The sequence below is a fragment of the Brachyistius frenatus genome, unplaced genomic scaffold (genome assembly GCF_029030835.1).
Source record: "Brachyistius frenatus isolate BFR_SWC_R1_liver_20210118 unplaced genomic scaffold, ASM2903083v1 Contig_73, whole genome shotgun sequence".
NCBI classification, from domain to species: Eukaryota; Metazoa; Chordata; class Actinopteri; family Embiotocidae; genus Brachyistius; species Brachyistius frenatus.
In genome coordinates, this window is record NW_027210672.1 from 1595653 (window position 1) to 1613960 (window position 18308).

General features: G+C 45.2%; 1 protein-coding gene across 3 annotated transcripts in view; it reads right to left on the bottom strand.

Annotated features, from left to right (window-relative positions):
* Positions 1–2777: 2777 nt before the first annotated feature.
* The window catches only part of shroom4 (shroom family member 4), a 70987-nt gene continuing 55456 nt past the window's right edge, over positions 2778–18308 (bottom strand). For all 3 annotated transcript variants that reach the window (XM_069708006.1, XM_069708008.1, XM_069708009.1), the window contains 9 exons: positions 15209–18170; positions 11555–11616; positions 9550–10341; positions 7934–8605; positions 6349–6481; positions 6127–6228; positions 5554–5724; positions 4813–4955; positions 2778–4663 (listed from right to left, as the gene is read on the bottom strand). In XM_069708006.1, the coding sequence (XP_069564107.1) occupies positions 4501–4663; positions 4813–4955; positions 5554–5724; positions 6127–6228; positions 6349–6481; positions 7934–8605; positions 9550–10341; positions 11555–11616; positions 15209–18170 (5200 nt within the window). In that variant the 3' untranslated portion in view covers positions 2778–4500. The remainder of the gene's footprint in view (positions 4664–4812; positions 4956–5553; positions 5725–6126; positions 6229–6348; positions 6482–7933; positions 8606–9549; positions 10342–11554; positions 11617–15208; positions 18171–18308) is intronic.

Below are 18308 nucleotides of genomic sequence, written 5' to 3' on the forward strand. Positions count from 1 at the left end.
TGGTTATCTGTAGAAATGAAAAGGGCCTTTTCTTTCTCGTTTTATTTTGTATTTTTGTGTATTTTTTTTTACAGAAAAGACCACCACAGCAGCCTTTGTGGTCTCCTGTTTCATGTCTGGGAGCTTTGATTAACTACAAAACTTCCCCCGATGCCTCTGCACACACACCTCCCACTCGTTCACCTCCCTTCTTCTCCCCTCCATCACTCGGCTCCTCGCAGCCCAACATAAACACTTCTGCCTCCCACATCGTTTCTTGTTTCAGCCGGCCTGTTTCTCTTCACCTCCTTCCTCTCTTTTACTCTAAACTCTTCATTCAAGATCATTTCTGTTGTTGATAAAATTACATTAAGATGATACAAATATATATATCTTGTATAAACTTCCCCGTTGTTTTGTCCTTTGTTCTTCCCTGAAGAAGAACACACTCCTCACTTCTACAGATGGTTTCTCTATTATTTCCACCACATGACCGCCTAAAACGCTGTTTTCCACATCCAGTTTCACGGGTTTAAAGTACCACTCAGTCGGATGATGGATATATGTATAATATATATGTTATATATAACAATCAGACTGCTGCCTCTTCCGTCTGCATGGGGAAGAATGTGAAATTACTTCAGATTAAGGCTGAAAAAAAGAAAACAACAGCGGAGAAACGCCCCCCGTTTTTGCGAAGTAATAAATATCCAGAGCTCTCAGGTTCCTCCCAATCATTAATCTTAAAAATTAAAAATCAGTTGCTGGCATCAGATACATACTCGGCAGTAAAATACAGCCTGGTGGATTTATAATGCGATTAGGCTCTTCTTTCCACGGAACAAACTCCAAAATAAAATAAACTAAAACAAAAAACAAAAGTGGAAATGTGTAATACAAGTACGTATTTTTAGGACCGATCTTTTTTTATTTTCATGGCAGCATTTAACTTCGATAGAAATTCGAGTAAAAGACAAACTGTATTTTATTCAAGGTTTGTCAAAGCAACTTCTACAATTAAGTCATTTCATTCACACTCTTGTTTTTGTTTTTTTTTCTACTTAAATGGCTTCATGTCGTGGTCCTGTGACGGTAGTTAACTTCAGGTCCAGTACTTCGCTTTGACTTAAACACGTTTGTGGTAAATCTAAAATCCCATTTCATACAGAAAACAGATTTCGTCAGCTCTCATTAAGCACCAAAACTGGACATGTGTAAAAAAAAAAAAAAAAATTAAAAAAAAAACAGGCTCAGAATCAAGATGAATATTTACAAAACTGCAGGCAGTGCACATTATTAAAACGCTTCCTGTTTCCTTCGAGAGAAAAAAACTGCGGTTTTATTTTGCCGATTTTTTAAAAAATATATATTTTTTTTAATCTCTGGTCTGTTTTTGGCCGTTCGGCCTCCACAACCACCGACATCACTATGTTTTAATGAGCCCTGCTTTCAGAGCTCGGCTCAAACGTTGCTTTTTTTTAGTTTTTTTTTAGGAACCACCGGCCGACAGAACATCAGTTTTAATGACGCGGGCTTCGACGTGTCTCCTCGGTGAAACTCTCCGGCTCCCGCAGAGCTGCTCGGCGACTCCCAACTCGTCACCCGTCAACCTCCATTTAAACCTCAGCCATATTTCCCACCGCGGTCAAACAGCAGGCCCCTCACCCCCCCGCCTCCCCTTTTTCACCCACGACAGCATAAATCACATCAGGAGACGTGAAGCCAGTTTAAAACATTATTATTATTTACGGTACTTTTTTTTTTTCTTTCTCTCGCACGAGTGTTTCTGCAGTTACAAAAAAAAAGAAAAGAAAAAAAGAAGCAGCTTTTGTAATAAATCAAAAACTACAGAGGAAAAACATGAACAGAAGGAATCTACTCTCTTCAACGGTCCAACAAGCAAACGTCTTTCCTCTCTTGTCAAATCAATGTCCAAGTCAGTTTATAAAAAATGGATATTATAGTACACGAAGACATTTTATATGTACAAAATTGAAGAAAAAAATTAAGAAGCACATGTAGACATTTTAAGTTGGGAGTTGTTTGGTATTAAAAAAAACAAAGAAGTGAGTTAAACCACACGAGTGAGTGTAAAACTGTAACTTTTAATACACTTCAAGCTGCTTCAAACCAGAACACGCTTAATTAATCAACAATTAACCGCTGAAACCGATAAAGCAGAACGCGATAAAGGCCTCTGTGTTTTCAGAGATGCTGTAGTTTTACTTGGCTTCAGCAATTCCACCTTTCAACAGCCAAAACATACACATTTCCTCTTCCAAATCCCAGCCATCTTTTCCTTTTCCTTTTTTTCTTGTTGATTTGCTCAGGAAGGCGGCGCTGAACTCCTTCTACCTTTCCTTTCGGTTCAGGATACCAGATAAAGCTCAGGGGGAACTTTGGCCCGAGGACAACGAGGCAGAATGCAGATAGCAGTTATTTCAAGTTTAACAAAGGGATGCGGCGGCGGATGGTCACCGAGAAATAACAAGAAATTTGCCGTCTTCTTTCAATTCTGCGTTTCAGAAAAATCTACTGAGAAAACAAGATGTTTTTTTGTTTTTTCCAATTTAAACTTCAAACTTACACTTTAAAAAAAAAAAAAAAGTTTTTTTTAAGAAATAGTTTGAAATGCTGGGAAACGCACTCCTTTACCCCGTAGACAACATTTAGATGAGAACATTGACACCACTCAAATATATATGTCTTTTAAATACGAAGCGGCGGCCAACGGCCTGTTAGCTTAGCTTAGCACAAACAGTGGATGCAGGGGGGAACTCCTAGCGCACTCCTGTGTTTCTATGGACAGAGTACAGCCAGCTGTTCACCTCTGTTTCCAGTCTCTATGCTAAGCTAAGCTGAGCGGCTGCCGGCAGCGGCCTCGTATTTGCTGTACAGACTTTTCCTCCAACTCTCAGCAAGAATGCGAAAAAGCAAATTTTCCAGCGTAGGTTTTCTGGAACTTGCTGAAAGACAAAGTTAGGGGCAAAAAAAAAAACAAAAAAAAAAAACAAAAAAAAAAGGGCGTCTGACGAAAAACTTTTTTAAAAACTTCACTTGAACTAGCTTATTGACAAAAAAATAATAATAAAAAAAAAAAAAAATACTCAGGTGCAACTTAACCAAACGCTCCTCTGGATTCATTCACCGTCAAAATATACAGTAAACTCGGACTCTTCCCGGGTCTTCACGTTCATCTTTTACAACCATTTCCAGTCATTTCAAATATCAAAACCACATATATACACACACACACACACACACACACACACACGTTATAAACACAAGTGTCTCCTGTACATAATGGTCATTTCATGGGAGTGTCAAACTCACCACACGGTAACACAGCCACGGACGTTACAGTAACGGGTACGCAGAGCGACAGTATGCTCGATAATACAGGATATGTGTCGCTGAGTGCAGTTAATAACGCTGCAAATTGCATTTTCACAATATTGGCTGTAGTGTGGTTAACAGAAGCACCCCCCCCCCAAAAAAAAAACAACAACAAAAATTCTTCTTTGAATCTCTAAACCAGGAGATTTAAATACAAGAGAAAACGAAACAAAACAAAAAAAACACATCGAAAGTGAGCAGCGTCTTAGTGACACATTCAAAGCGAAAATGTCTTTGGCAACGTAGTGTGATGAGTGTTTAGACGAGAGGAACAAAAGTGTGGAGTTGTGAGTACAGTTTTACGGTACGCGGCGTGAAGCGGAACGTTTCAAGTCCTCCGAAAGCTCCGAAATGAACAGGTTTTATTTTATATTCGTTCGGTTTGTGACATTTTTTTTTTTTTTTTTTTAACGACATCCAGAAAGATGACATCTTAAACAAGGATTTCAGTTCCTTGTTTCCGTTTCTTCAGGGGCGTGTGACCGCTAAGTGAGTCCGGTCCTTTTTCATTTTGACACCTCTTTTGAGCTGCTTTTTTTTTTTCCTTTTCTTTTATTGGTCTCTCTTACTGAGAATCCACCCCCCTCCTCGCCCCCCCCCGCCTACCTAAAAACCTTCAGGGGGGAGTTTGAGTTCTTTCAGCTGTTTGTTTTGGCCCCGGAACCGACACGTCTGCTAATCCTTAAAGGAACAGTTAAGACATTTTGATTTGTTAAATATGAAGCTACAGAAAGACTGCGCCCCGGCCAAGAACTAGTCCGGCTCATAAATTGGGAAACAGCGAGTTTAACACTTTCAAACACAGCCACTCTTGCTGTTTCCTGTCTTTATGCTCTGCTAAGCTAAAGTAAAATAAACTAAGCCAAGCTAAATTAAGCTAATTGGCTTCATATTTATCCCAAGAAAGTTTATATGCAAAATGTCAAACTATTCCTTTAAGAAACTGTGCAAATCTGGGTTTTTTTTTGCTGTTAAAGGTCCCATCGGCTTCTTTCCTTTCTGGTTTTGGACTTCACTTGGACTGAATGTAACAAAAAAACAAAAAATCCCCGCTTCTTCTTCTTTCTTTCTTCTTCTTTCTTTCTTTCTTTCTTTCTTTCTTCATCTCTGTTGTTGATTTTTTTTTTAATAATGTCCGTATCCCATGGACATCCCAATGCCCAGCCCGAGCCCCAGCCCCAGCCCCAGGCTCTCCCTCAGCCCCCTCAGCTGCTCCTCTCCCAGCCGGATCTTATCCTCCAGCTGCCTCTGCTCCACCAGCAGTGCGGCCTTCATCTTCACAAAGTGGCTGCGGGAGGAAAGAACACAAATAAACGCTTTAAAAAAAAAAAACAAACAAACAAACAAACAAAATAAGTGCAGCTTTGCTTCGACACTTTGATCCGAGACTTCGTTCACTTTCATTCACGATTTGTTTTGACGTTAAATAAACTCTACCTGTAGTCTCGGTGCTGCTCCGGCGACAGGCAGCGGGCCAGCACCCGGCTGACGGCCTGCTCTCTGCGGTCCACGTGGTCCTTCAGGTCCTGAGCCTCGGACAGCTGCCTCATGAGCTGGCGCTTCTTCTCCAGCAGGGGGAGCTGCAGGGCAGAGAGAGAGAGAGACACAGGTAAATACTTTTGGGTTTTGTTTTTTTGTGCACCTCTGCAGGTTTTGAACTGGAGGGGTGAAGGAGGGGGGGTGTAAAGCTGATGATGAATCGGTGGAGGTTAATAGCTCGGCCTGTGTTACCTTTTTAAACGAGCCTTTCGCTGGAGTAACTCCTCAACAATATCTCAACTTTCAATCTACCAGTCCTTCCTTAACTCTTCTCGTTTCAGCCTCTTTTCCTTATTTTTATTCTTGATGGCATAAAAATTCAGTGCATTTTAAATTCAGTGCGTAACAGAGAAAAAAAAAAAAAACCATTTGAATATATACGACGGAGAATTAGGCCCACATTAAGGAAAAAGAATAAGCGGGCGATTTCAAAAAGAAATACAAAATTGTTCTAAAAAAAAATAAAGTTGAAATTATGGACAATATAAAAAAAAAATATGGTCAAACTTCTGAGAACAAATCAAACTGCTTGGTCCTCACCGTCCACCTCCTCCCCCCTCTTCCTGCTCCTCACCTTCCCCCTCCTCTTCACCCTCACCCTCTTCCTCCTCACTCCTCCTCCTCCTCCTCACTCCTCACCCTCTCGTGGTGCTCCGTCTCGGGGTCCAGTGTGTCCAGCGTGGTCTCCACCCTCAGCAGCCTCCCGGACAGCGACAGCAGCAGACTCACCACTTTGTCCATGTCGCCGATGAACATGCGGAACTTGTCCACCTCGTTGGGCTTGCACACCGACACCACCATGTTCTCCACCTGAAGGACGACCCGGTCGAAGCACAACATCCGTGCCGGTGAGTGACTGACTCCTTCCTCAAACTGTCCCTCTATACGAAGAGTGTGGTTTGATTTTAGCGCATCACAAGATAAGACTACCGGTGAATATGAAACTGCTTCCTCTTAAAGGCACTGGGCTCATTTCACATCCCTCAATAGTTGACTTATCAATCAGTGGATAGACGGATACGCAATTTAATCAGATCATTTTTCAGATGAGAATATCAGCTGGTTTTCTAAAGCATCACGTGTTCTGATATATATGTTTTTGTTTTTTTTGCTGGTTGGACTAAACAAGCGGATTTAAGTTACTTCCTCATTCAGTTTTAGGAAACAATTGAAACGCCGGTCGGTCGTGAGCGTGCGGAGTTGCTGCCCCACCTCCTCTCCCAGCTGTGCGTTGGCTCTGATGTCGTCCTGCAGCCCCCTCTGAGCTTCCCTCAGCACGCCCAGCTTCTTGCGGAGGCTCTCCATCAGCTGTTTCTGCTCGGGCGTAGGGAACGGACCCGTGTCAACAAACTCGCAGTGAAAACAAACACGTCAGCGCGGTGAAAAAAAAAAAAAAAAAACAACCCCCCCCCCCCCCCCGCGCGGCGGCGCTACCTTGTAGGTGAGCTCGTCGTCGTCGTCGTCCTGCTCCCTGTGGTCGGTGAAGTCCTTCATCTGGGACAGGAGCTGAGCCTTGGCTGCCGACGTGCTGTAATAAGACGAACAGCTGGAGCTCGCCCCGGACCGCCTGGGGGGGGGGGGGGGGGGGGGAGAGATAAAGCAGACACACTCTCATGAAAACACAGCGATTACAAACACACACTGATAAGAGACACAATCAATTAGAAGAAGCCGACAGCCACGAGAAAAAAAAAAAAAAAACGACTCAGCAGAGAAGTAAAAATATGGCGGTATAGAAGAATTCAAATTATTGATACACGCCAGGAGAAACGGGGAAAGAAAGAGGAGGTAAAACTTCACTTTTAATGGGTTGTGTTTTGTTAAAAAGAACATAAATATAAACATAACCGATGTCTGTATGTATTATTGACATAACACTGTATGTCAATAATCTATGCTTTAATACAGACGGCCAGATTTGGGGACCGCGGGCCAGGGTTTGGTCCACTGCTCCATCAGATTAACTCGTTTATTCTCCTTTTTCTGAAATGCTTTAAAATCTCTTTTGCGCCTCTGAAAAGTACATAATATGAGTTTTACAGCGATGCAGTGCTGTTGGGCATAAATGTTCTGTAATTAGAATTTGCTGTGTGATATATTACAATTTAATCAAATGTAATTTGAAACAAAAGAAATGCTTATTTTTGGCCCCTCTAGCTCTCCATCCAGATTCAGATTTGGTCCTTCATTGAAAAGAATTTGTTATAAAATCTGTGTTCTTTGCTTTATAACTGGAATTTCTTTGGGTCAAATATTTTATGTAAATGTTTTTTATTTTTTTTTTTTTTTTGATCCATATCCAGAATGAATCCAGAGTGAATTGAAAAACGGGCTTCAAGCTACGATCAGATGCGAACACAGATTAAGATGTAAAGTCGATTTGCATGTTTGAACGCTGCCTTCAGCTTTTTGTTCCTGAACTCTTTTTAGTCTTGAACTTTACATGTAAACTGACAATTCAACAGGACACGGAGCTCAAACTTAGAGCCGGAATTTGAAATAAAGAGCCGGACGTTTCGAGCTCCTTTTCACCGCTCACGCTACAGCAGACAATTTAAAGCCTTTAACTGCTTCAGTTTGAACTGTAACGCTCACATTCAGTAAACGCTTCAGACGTTCTTCGGGAAATTAAGCCATCTGTAGCGTTAAATGGGATTTTGCATGCGTGTGCCATTCAATGATATCCTGTACAGCGTGTTACTGTAAATTAATGTTCGTGTCGATTTTCTGAGTTTCATCGTAAACAGACGAGGCTGTCTAACTTCACTTCCTTCCTGTCCTGGTGTGGCACCAGTTACCCATCAGCCAACCTGTGTCCGCGAAAACAAAACCGTTTGTAAAGTTAACGGGGGACATAAAGAGAAAAGTGGCTGCAGGAAGGAGATCTGGACGGCTCGTGGGAAAACCGGGGAGGAGCTTAGTGACGGGAACAGTTCGGTCTTGTACAGATCAAATGGTGCGTGTAATTGACGCACAACGCACACGCAGACGCACGCAGCTCCATTTAGCCCGTGGTTACCTGTCCAGGCTGTCGGTGTTGTTGTGCTCCACGGTGTGGTAGGCTCCTCTCCAGCTCTCCGTGCCCGACTCGCCCTCGCCGCCGTGGGGGAAGAGCTCCTCCAGGCTCAGCCCCTCCCTGCCGCTCTCCCCGACCTCCAGCTCCTCCTCCAGAGAGCCGCTCTCGGCCCGGGTCCGGCGCGGCGGCGAGGCCCCGGGGTCCGGCGGCGTGTCGATGTCCGTCTCCAGCACGGTGACCGGCAGAGCGAAGCACGGCAGCTCGCTGCTGATCGGCGCATCCGCCGCCGGGAGCTCCTCCTCCTGGAAATCGTCGATGTCCGTTTCCATGGGGACGTCCAGGTCGGCCTCCAGGCTGTGCGCCGGGCTCGGGCTCAGGGTGGTCTCCGATTCGGTTCCCGGTTCGGGGATCTTCTGCTGCTCTTCGATCTGGAAGCCTCTGTTCGTACGATGCTGCTGCTGCTCGTAGTCAGTCCGACCGTAGTAGGATTCAGAAGGTAAAACCCCACCAGCGCCTCCATTTTCGAAAACAGGGGGAAGTGCTGCGTCGCTATGAACTCTGGGAGAAGGGGCTCTCTCCCACTCGGCTGCAGGTCTGACGTTGGGCTGCTGTTTGTGAGGTTTCACTGTTGTTCTGTCCCGGTCCGGGCTGCGGCTCACGTCCATCACAGACAAACTGCACAGACACAAAATCAAGTCAAATAACAGGTCACATCATTAAAACATGAAAAATGATGAAAATAAATTCACAGACTGTTTAAATGACTCACCATGCTGCTATCGAATCTAGAAGAATCTTATGTTTTAAGCAATCTTTCTTTTTACATGACATCCAAAAAGAAGTTTTCAATTCAACAATTCTGCACTCTTACTTTGAAATTCTGATGAAATCCTTGTTAATGAACAGAAACAAAAAAAAATATATCCGCTGATGGTCAGTGACTGAAATAAGATGGGACAGTTTGGCTGAAAATCTATGACAAAAATGTTTTTAAATAACATATTTCAAGAATATACTGATGCATTTTTTTTTTTGCCTCATTTCTGCTGTTCCTGTCCTGTTAGGACTTCTGTACTTGAACCAGTCACTCATCAATATAAGCAAATTTTGGTTAATTTTGAGATTTATGGCTTTTGGAATTCTGCTTATTGGATCGTTCTTGTAAGGTGAAGCTCTCCTCCTAATGTACTGATGCTACAGTGTGACTTCAGCATGAATTTTTTTTTTTTTTTTTAACCAATCACAAATGTGTATAGTTTATCGCCATCAAATTTCAGCGTTTTCAAGAGGAAATCTGTTCGATACGCCAAAAATGTGTAACATGAACTTTATTTCAGGTCTCCAGAGAGAAGCAGGATAAGCCCACTTCAATAGACTATCGTTGTAATGGACTGAATGTTACTTTATAAACATTACTGAGTGTCATATTTTAAGCCAAACAACCCAAAAACTACCTGTCCCAGTTTCCTATTTGGGGATATTTGAAGACGGTTACGAAGGAAAAAAACAACCTTTTTCACAATTTTCTGTCATTTTCTGGACAAAAACTCACCAATAAATCAAGAAAACGTTACATACATTTGGTGCATCTAACTGCTATAAATCTCCTCCTGTCTCACCTGCTGTCTGCTGCTGCTGGAGGTGAAGGAGGTGGAGGTAGAGACGGCCCAACCTCCGCCCTGAGGTGCCCCTCCCTCTCTCTCGGGGGCGGAGCCACCGGCCTGAAGGCCCTCCTGGAGAACATAGGACTGGGCGGGGCCACGTTAAAGGGGCGGTCCTGAAACTGGGCCTGGCTCTGATTGGACGAGGATTCCTGGGTTTGGTTGCAGCTGCATCGCGGGCAACCCTCGGACACCTCCTGCCTCTCCGGAGGCAGACTGTAGGACCTCTGCCGGGACGTCTCAGGTGGAGGGACGTAGGAGGAGGAGTGAGCGGAGCAGTGTCCCTCTGCGGGGGTGAAGGAGGGAGGGATGGAGAGAGGAGCAGCAGCAGAAGAAGAAGAGGGGGAGGAGGACGAGGAGAAGAGGGTGTGGTGAGACACACGCCGGCTGTGAAACTGCTCCCACTTCGGGGGCGGCGGCCTCGGAGGAGGCGGCGTCTTCTTCCTGTTCGTCCGGGCGGCGCTCGCTACGTCCCCTCCCCTGACCCCGCCCGCTCCTTCCTCCACCTCGCTGAGGGTCTGGCTGGTCGCCATGGAAATTGACGGCGACCAGCGGTGGCTGCTGTCGAAGCGGAGGTCGTTTTCGGACATGGCCCGTCCTCGGAGCAGAAGCGGAGCCGGCGGAGGAGCGAAGGCGTGCCCGTTGTGGTCGTCGCTGCTGCTGTCGGCCCCTCGGGGGCCCCATCGGGCCTGCTGGTACTGACTGGGGCTCTCCGGCGGTCTGGACTCCCGCCTCCAACTAGAGTAGTCTCTGTAATGTGGAGGGAGTGGAGGAACGGAAGAAAAACACGATTTTCTTTTAATAAACAAATATGCAACAAAGCACCTAAAAACGTAACATTTTTCAATGAAGTCTGGTGAATACGGCTATAGACCACAATCATTTTACTTTTTCCTCACTATGTTTGATTGTTTTTACATTTCAGCAAATATATTTAATTGTTTCCCTTCCGTTAAACATGCAAATGGAGTCATTAAGATGGTTAGTCTAGCTTAGCATAAAGAGAGGAAGTTCTAAAACATAAATTGGAGGCTTTATGGAGACTCATGTGCTGTAACTATTTCTTGGTGAACAACAGGTTGGCGCTCCAACTCGGTGCGACTTCCCAGAGTCTTGTCATCACATTGAGGTTGCCAGATTGGTAGTAAAGACACAAAAACCTGCGCACACCAACTGTACCCGGAGACGTATTCTATAGCTAAATTATTGCTTCTACATATAGGTTTGTTTGTGTACGTGAAATAGATGTATCCTGATAGAAGTGTTGGTGGACAATCGACAGAGCGAGGCTAAGTCTTTATGCTAAGCTAAGCTAATCACCTCCCGCCTCTCGCTTCGTATTAACACACAGACACGGAAGTGTTTCTGTCTTCAAACAATCCAATTTAAAGTTCGAAAAAAAAAAAAAAAAAAAGTAAATATAGAGGGACATTTTCAGAAAGACTTCATGTTAGAGAAATAATGTTACAAACCCCCCCAAAAAAAACACAGACAGTGAAAGTGGTTAAATTACCGTAAATGCTTCCTTTTTGCTTTCCAGACTCACTGAACTGTTTCTGTCTCAGGTCAAATATGAGCCGAGGCCCTTTCACAAGCCATGCGTCTCCTAAATGACGCCTCCCCCCCCCCTCCCCTCCGCTACATGCTAACATACAGAAATCACCGTCCGACCGCATGTCGTTACAGTCACATCTTAAGCATGGATGATTGCTGCGCACACTTAGAGCTCATTACAGTCAAATCACAGCCAGGCATGACCGAGTGGGATTTCCGGCCGACGGTGCACCGTGGTGCCGACCCCACCTAACATCGCCGGAGATGAGCTCACAGAGATGGAATCGGGCGTGCGACGACTGCACTGCCGCGTCAAAGAGGACCGCTCACGAATACAGAAGATAACCAGGTCAGGAAAAAGGGAAATGTTAACTCTCCAAATGAATTCGTTACTCGGGAAGTGGCTCACCTCTCAGTCAGGCTGTACTTCCTGTTGAGCTTGGTTGTTTCCTGTTGCCCGGCGGGATGTGTCTGCGGAGAGATTTAGAGCCGGTTAATAACAGCGGAGGAATGACGGAAGACTTCAATATGGGGATAAGTGTTGGTCAGCACACGTCCCTGCTGGAGGGAAGTGGGTGTGTCACTCCGCCCTGCAATAAAGATTAGGTTAAAAATTAGGTTAATTAGGCTGGAGGTAAAATGTTCTGACCTGAGGGACTTCAGCAGGCCATATAAATCTCTTTTATTTTGAAATTTCCATTCCTTCCTGTTTTGTATGATGCATTTTTTTATTTTTTTTTATCTTACTTTTAATGTCTTTTAAAACTCATTTGCTTGCCTTTCAATTGTTTCACATCCATTTATATTTTTTTTCTTAAGCTTTCTTTTTCCAGTGCTTTCAACGACATCTCCTGGTCTTCATCAGCTACTAGAGTGTTTTTATCTGCATGAGTTAGGATTGTTTCATCAGACTGACCCTTGCACAGCTGCGAATGAACTCATACACACAAGTTTGTATCTGCTTTTTCACACACGTCAAAGTAAATAACAATATATATTTATCATTATAAAAAGAGAATGCACTTCAATCTTATTTTTAACAGGGAAATATCAACTTAAACTATATAGCAGATTCTAAAACTTACCACTGAAATAATTTAGAGATCATTTTATGTAAGAAAGAGATAAAGTGTCAAACTGAATAAGAAAAAGAGACAGGTAAGTAATTGGCAACTATTTTGATCATTTATAATATCTTTTACAATATTTTTTTCAGCACAAATACTAAAAATTCTCTTGTGGGTGAGGATTTGCTGTTTTGTATGTTTCATCTCTGTAAAATAAAGATCTTTGAACTCTCGAATGCTGATTGGACAAAAAAAATAAATATGTGACGTTTATTTTATTTTTTTTACTGTATATTTATAAAGGCCAATTTTGCAATCAACTGAGATCATGGTCAGCACAGTGACAGATGACAAAAATGATTATGAGTCGCAGCCCTACAAGATTCTGCTGTGCAGTCGGTTCAATTGTGACTCCACTGGTGGTAAACTCATTGAACTCTCGTTATTGTTACAAGCAGCCAGTCGGCACACACAGAGAGGCAGCGATAGGCTGCACAAATACACCGGTGGGGTCCACACACACACACACACACACACACACACACACACACACACACACACACACACACACACACACACACACACACACACACACACACACACACACACACACACACACACACACATTCCTGTGCAGAGATATTTTCTGAGCGTCTGTGATGCAAATCTGAACATTCAGATGGTATTTTCTTTGGCATGGCTGGAGATGAATTTTACATATTTGGCCGTCGCTTGCTGTCAGCTGAGCATAAAATGTGATAATAAGCACTGTTTCAGTACCTGGATGGCCCTTAAGAACGTCATTCCACTGTCTACTGGGGTTTAAAGGGGCATTCGGTCATTCATGACATGTTTTGGACACTTATTGGTAAATTAATAGCTGCAATTAAAATGCTTATGGTTTTGGCCAAGAACAGTTATTTCTCAGAATAATGTCACTATCATAAATTTGCAGGAAATTAGGGGCAGAGCTAAAGAAATAGTCCCACCCAAAATGTTGAACTGTTCCTTTAAGTAGACTAAAGCTGACACAATTAGTCGAGTTATTGTTTGTTTTATTTTGATAATTGATCCATTTGAACGTTTTCAAGCATAAAAATGTAGTTTTGTAGTGTTGATTAGAGACAAAGAAACATTTAAAGACACCACTTTGAGCTCTGAGAGACTGGGATGACCTTTTTTTGAAAAAACCAAATCAATCTAAAAATGTATTACTTGCAGCACTAACGTTGATATCCAACAGAAACACCGAGTGAAAAGAAAAACTATCAACATGCAAACTAACCCACCATGAGTAATAACGATGCTTCTTTTTCTTGGCATTTGAACTGTTGCTCTCCCCAAAACAGCTGAAAATTAAACTTTAATTCAGCTCCTTTCTTGTCCAGATTAAATTTATAAAACCAGGCAAGTGTTCCAATTTACAAAACATAAACTGCAAATTCAGCATGTGAATGATCGCTGTGAATGTGTTTCATTTAGAATATAATGAAGGCTTTGCACGCCATGTTTTCTTTACTGATCGAAAATCAATGTCCTTTGAGGAAAAGGGGCAAATTGCATCAAAGGGTAAATTTAATGTTCAAGTAACGAGGTGGGATGTAAGAAATCATTTAATCTGATTGTATAATTTTGCCAAAAAGAATTCATGTGAAAACACAGCTGGGCCTCTAAAATGGGAACGCACTGAAATTGCAGCCTCGATTTTCACATTCTGTTTCCTTCCTGCGTCCAAAACACATACTGGAACATGAAAGCACACACCTTAATGAATAAACCCCAATTCCCCGTTTCATTTAATATGAAATATGTGTTTGTGCCTCTGGGGAATCAAACATCCAGCACATCTGTTACTGTTGAAACTTCTGGACGTCTGACGGATTTCATCGCGTGGGGTTATCGCCGTGGCATCCAACCAAACAACCTTTGATTTGAGACTCCCCCCGAGGGAACGAAACCTTACGAAGACGACGAAACTGCGTTGGCTCGAGCCCGAAAAAAATCTTGAACTGAACTGATATTTAGTCCAAAACAAACGTCAGGTTCGATCGCTCAGACTGTCAGACGACGAGGGGACCAATAGGTCGAAGTTCGAAGGAGCTGTAAAAGTTCAGACGAGGTGCTCCAACCCCCCGCTGAGGCTCCCGAATCAATTTGCGGTAAAGATGTAACCCGACGCCGCTATTACCGCTGACACAAGTGTCCGCCGCTGTTGCCCAACCTCCCCCTCAGTTCCATGAACTAGTTCAATGATCCGCTCATTTTTACAATGAGGATTTCAGACCCTGACCACACATGCAGGATGTGAGGTTCGACTTCAAACCAGTCGTTTAAACCACAGAGCACTTGGACCGAGTGGCCACTTAGCATTCGATATCCAAAGAGTGGCCGCTCAATTCCCTTTTCTGGTGCTGGTTGAAAGATCCCGGATAGGTTTCAGTCTCCAGTGGTCATTTCAGTTCAGTCCAAAACCACAGTCTGATTTCAGTCATCTGCAAAGTTTATCTTTCGCTGTGAAAGGCGTTACTTGGTTTCCTTGCTGGTATTTAACTTAGCAGAACTGCTGCTGGAACACCAGCTGCGAGGCTCGTAAACATACTTGTTAACGGATGTACAGTGGAACTACTAACGTATTTATATCGCGAAAAGGATAGATACCTTGAAATAATCTTGCTTTAGTATAGAAATTCACAGCACTTCCGATGAATAATGTTTTGGTTGTAGGCCGTCCAGTCGAGCCACTTATTAGTTGTGACAATTTAATAGTTTAAAATACTGAGCACTTTTACCCACAATAAATTCTACTTAAAGAAAAAATGTAAAGCCACTCTGAATAAGTGGAATAAGGGTAAATGTGCTGACGTGTCTTTTTGCCTATAAATCTGAGAGTTAAGTTAAAAATCCAGATGCCTGGAAAACAGAAAAGTCTTGACTCTTTCATGAACCTTACAAATGCCATTTAGTTCAACAACGAAACCAATAAGCAGCACTCTTACCTCTGTGGGCGTGTAGCTCCTTGCTGTGTAACCCTGGTGCAGAGCTTGCTGATTCTCCAGCTGCCGGGACTTGGTGCTGACTGGATGAAAAGCCGATCGCGGGACTTGATTCTGGGGGAATGCCGGAGGTTTGGGCTGGAGGCTGTGGAAGTTGTCCTTGTGCTGGAAGTCTTGATTTCTTTCTTTGATGCCAGAATTGCCGTAAAACTCCCGTTGCGAGGCGAGCTGAGAATCTTCCTCCCTTTCCTTCTCTCTTTCCCTCTTGAGCTCTTTCTCCCTTTCCTTTTGGAGTCGCTCCTTATCTCCGGCTCTCTCCGTCTCCTTTTCTCTCTCCGACTCAAGCTCCTTCTCTCTTTCCCTTTCCCACCGTCTCACCCTCTCCTCTCGTTCCCTCTCCCGCTGAATCTCCCTCAGCCTCGCGCTCTCCATTTCCAATTCCCTCGCTCGTCTTTCCTTCTCCTGCTGCCGCTCCCGTTCTCTTAACCTCTCTTCCCGCTCTCGTTCCCTTGCCCTCTTCTCTATTTCCCTCGCTTGTTCCCTCTCCTTCTCCTTCTGCCTTTCCCTGGTGGTACTCACAGACTGCCTCCTGGCCTCCGTCGTGTTCGGAAGCAGGGCACTATCCTGCAAAAGCCCCCCCTGGTAGGAGTATCTCCTCTGCGATGCGGGTTGACCGGGCTCCCCTCCCTGGTGCTCCTGATGGCGGGAGTTTTTTCTCTGCCTGGAACTTGACAGACTCGAGATATTTGGTACGGAGATGCCCTTGCTCGTCGCCTCGAAGAACTTCATTCTATCTGCGAACGGAAGGATGTCCGACTCGTCCGTCCGAGAACACGAAGAGGAGCGGCTGTAGGAGGTAGTGGACGAGGGGGTGAAGGAGCAAACCCCGTGACGTGACCCTGAGACGCCTAACACCTTCTCACCCAAGCCACCTTGGTCTGGATCAGGTTCCGGTTGGAGTTTGTGCTCGGGGGTCCAACGCCAACGGCGGGCCTTGCCAGCAGGAGCTGGTTCCTCCACAACTCGGATGCCGACACCAAAACTGGCCGTAGGTGGCACACCTGGGTCCAGAATCTGAACGGAGTTGGATTGATTATTGTCCTGAGGATAGGTCGTGGACTGAGTCTGCGAGGCATCGTGGTTCGATTCCCTCGCGTTGTTTGATGTCTTGACCGGTGCTGTGGTCGGGGTTTCTTGGGGAATAGTAAGGGAGGCAAATGCAACTTTGGAACCTTTTTTCTGGGCAGGCAGGTCCCGGCCTGCCCCGTCCTCACTGAAATCTGGACCCTCCTCCTCTTGGACAGTCTCTCCACTGCAGAGTAACCCTCCTGGGCCACGACTGCTCTGCAGCTGGGCCTTTTTCCTCTGAATCTCATTGCGCAGGTTGGTAGCAAATCGCTCGCTGCGTCGACGGTTCCGTCGCAGGTTCCTGGATGAGTTGGACTTCTTCATGGCTGCCTCTCCTATTACGTCCTCCACTTTGTACCCTCCGCTTTTTTCCCTCTCGACGTCTCTTTGCTCCTCCAGTAAGGAATCCACACTGGCAGCAGCACTAAGTGGCACAAAATCCCTCTCTAGCATCTGGTCAGAGCTCAACCTTTCCTGTGTTGCCGAGCCCGTGGGTTCCCCCGGTACACTCACCGAGCGACCCCAAGGGATGTGATGATGGATCGGTGAGACGGATCCGCCGTTCATACTCCTCTCTTCCAGCCTCCCACTTGAATCTCCATCGTCACCATCGCCTTCCAAGAACACAGATCCTGGGGTTGAGCATCTGCTGCCTCCCCATTTGTTTGACGGGGCGTGAAGGTGGTTGTGACAAGCTTCCTGGTCTTCCGTCGTGGGCTGAAGCGAAGAAGGGGACCACTGTTTGCTACAAGGGGGCGATGAGGGATCACAGGGGGTTGATGGATTGTAAAGCTCCAAAGAGGAGGTTTCACTGTTGAACTGCAACAACTTAAGTCGTGAAGCGGGCAGCTTACCGGGGGCGCTGTGCCGGTGCAGCCCTGTAGAGGAGTGCTTGGTCTGGGAGTGCGTAATGAGAGACTGCCCTTGAACTTCCATGGGGGACTCTGCAGGTGAGGAGCCAGGACCAGAGGAGGCGATGGGGGCTAGGGAGGCAGTTACTGGGACAGAGAGGTGATCTGAGGTTGTCTCCGATTTGAAGTCTTTATCGGCACCAGTATCACATCTGATGTGTCTAGTGTCTTCAGTCTGTCTTTGGATAAAGGGCGAATCGAAGGCATCCTCTTTGAAATTCCCAGTTTGCTCGCCTTCCTCTGGTGCAGGGAAGCCATTATGAATTCCTGATTCAGTATTCAAAGAGGACTTGTTTTCCTCATAATAACAGGAAACACTGGAATTTTCAATAGGAGCAGAAGTGCAACGTTTGTTGACAACTTTAGGACGACGGGTTGCCCTGAAACTGTCCTTCCTAGTTGGAGGCTGAGGGGGGTTGATCTTTCTTTCCGCTCCCCTTTCTCCATTTCTTACAACCTCAAAGTCTCCTCCTCTTTTCTCCACTTCATAACAGCAGGACGAAGGCCTCTCTTTTACTACAACGGGCCTCGGTCTCAGCCTGGTCAGTGATCTGGACTTGTGAACGATCAGCGGCACCTCATCCGGGGCGTTCCCAGACGACCTCGCCAGGCTTGAGGCGTCACCACCAGGGTAGCCTTGACAAGTCGGCCCCAGGCTCTGGAGGAGGTTATCCATGGAGCAGGCTTCGCCGGGCCTGAGCGGCACCGCCGCGTAGTCGGAGGTGTTAGAGCTGGCGGAGAAGGAGCTGTAGGCAGAGTCTCTCTTGTCGTTGAAGAGGGTGGGGTCGACGGGCGAATTATGGGAGTCGGAGTATGGCTGCGTTGTGGGCGTCGGCGTGTCCAAGCTCTCCATGGAGCCCAGGGAACTGCTTCGGTCGGTGGAGGAGTACGGTCTGGACAGCTGACCCCACTGCATGGACAAGTCACTGCGGAGAGATGGAAATTTACAAGATCAACTTAAGCGCTTCGAAAACAGGCATGAACTAATGCTTTCAGATGCTTTACAGACAAAAAAAAAAAGAAAGAAGCAAACTAATGTGTCCTTCGTGTGTGGGAACTTTTAC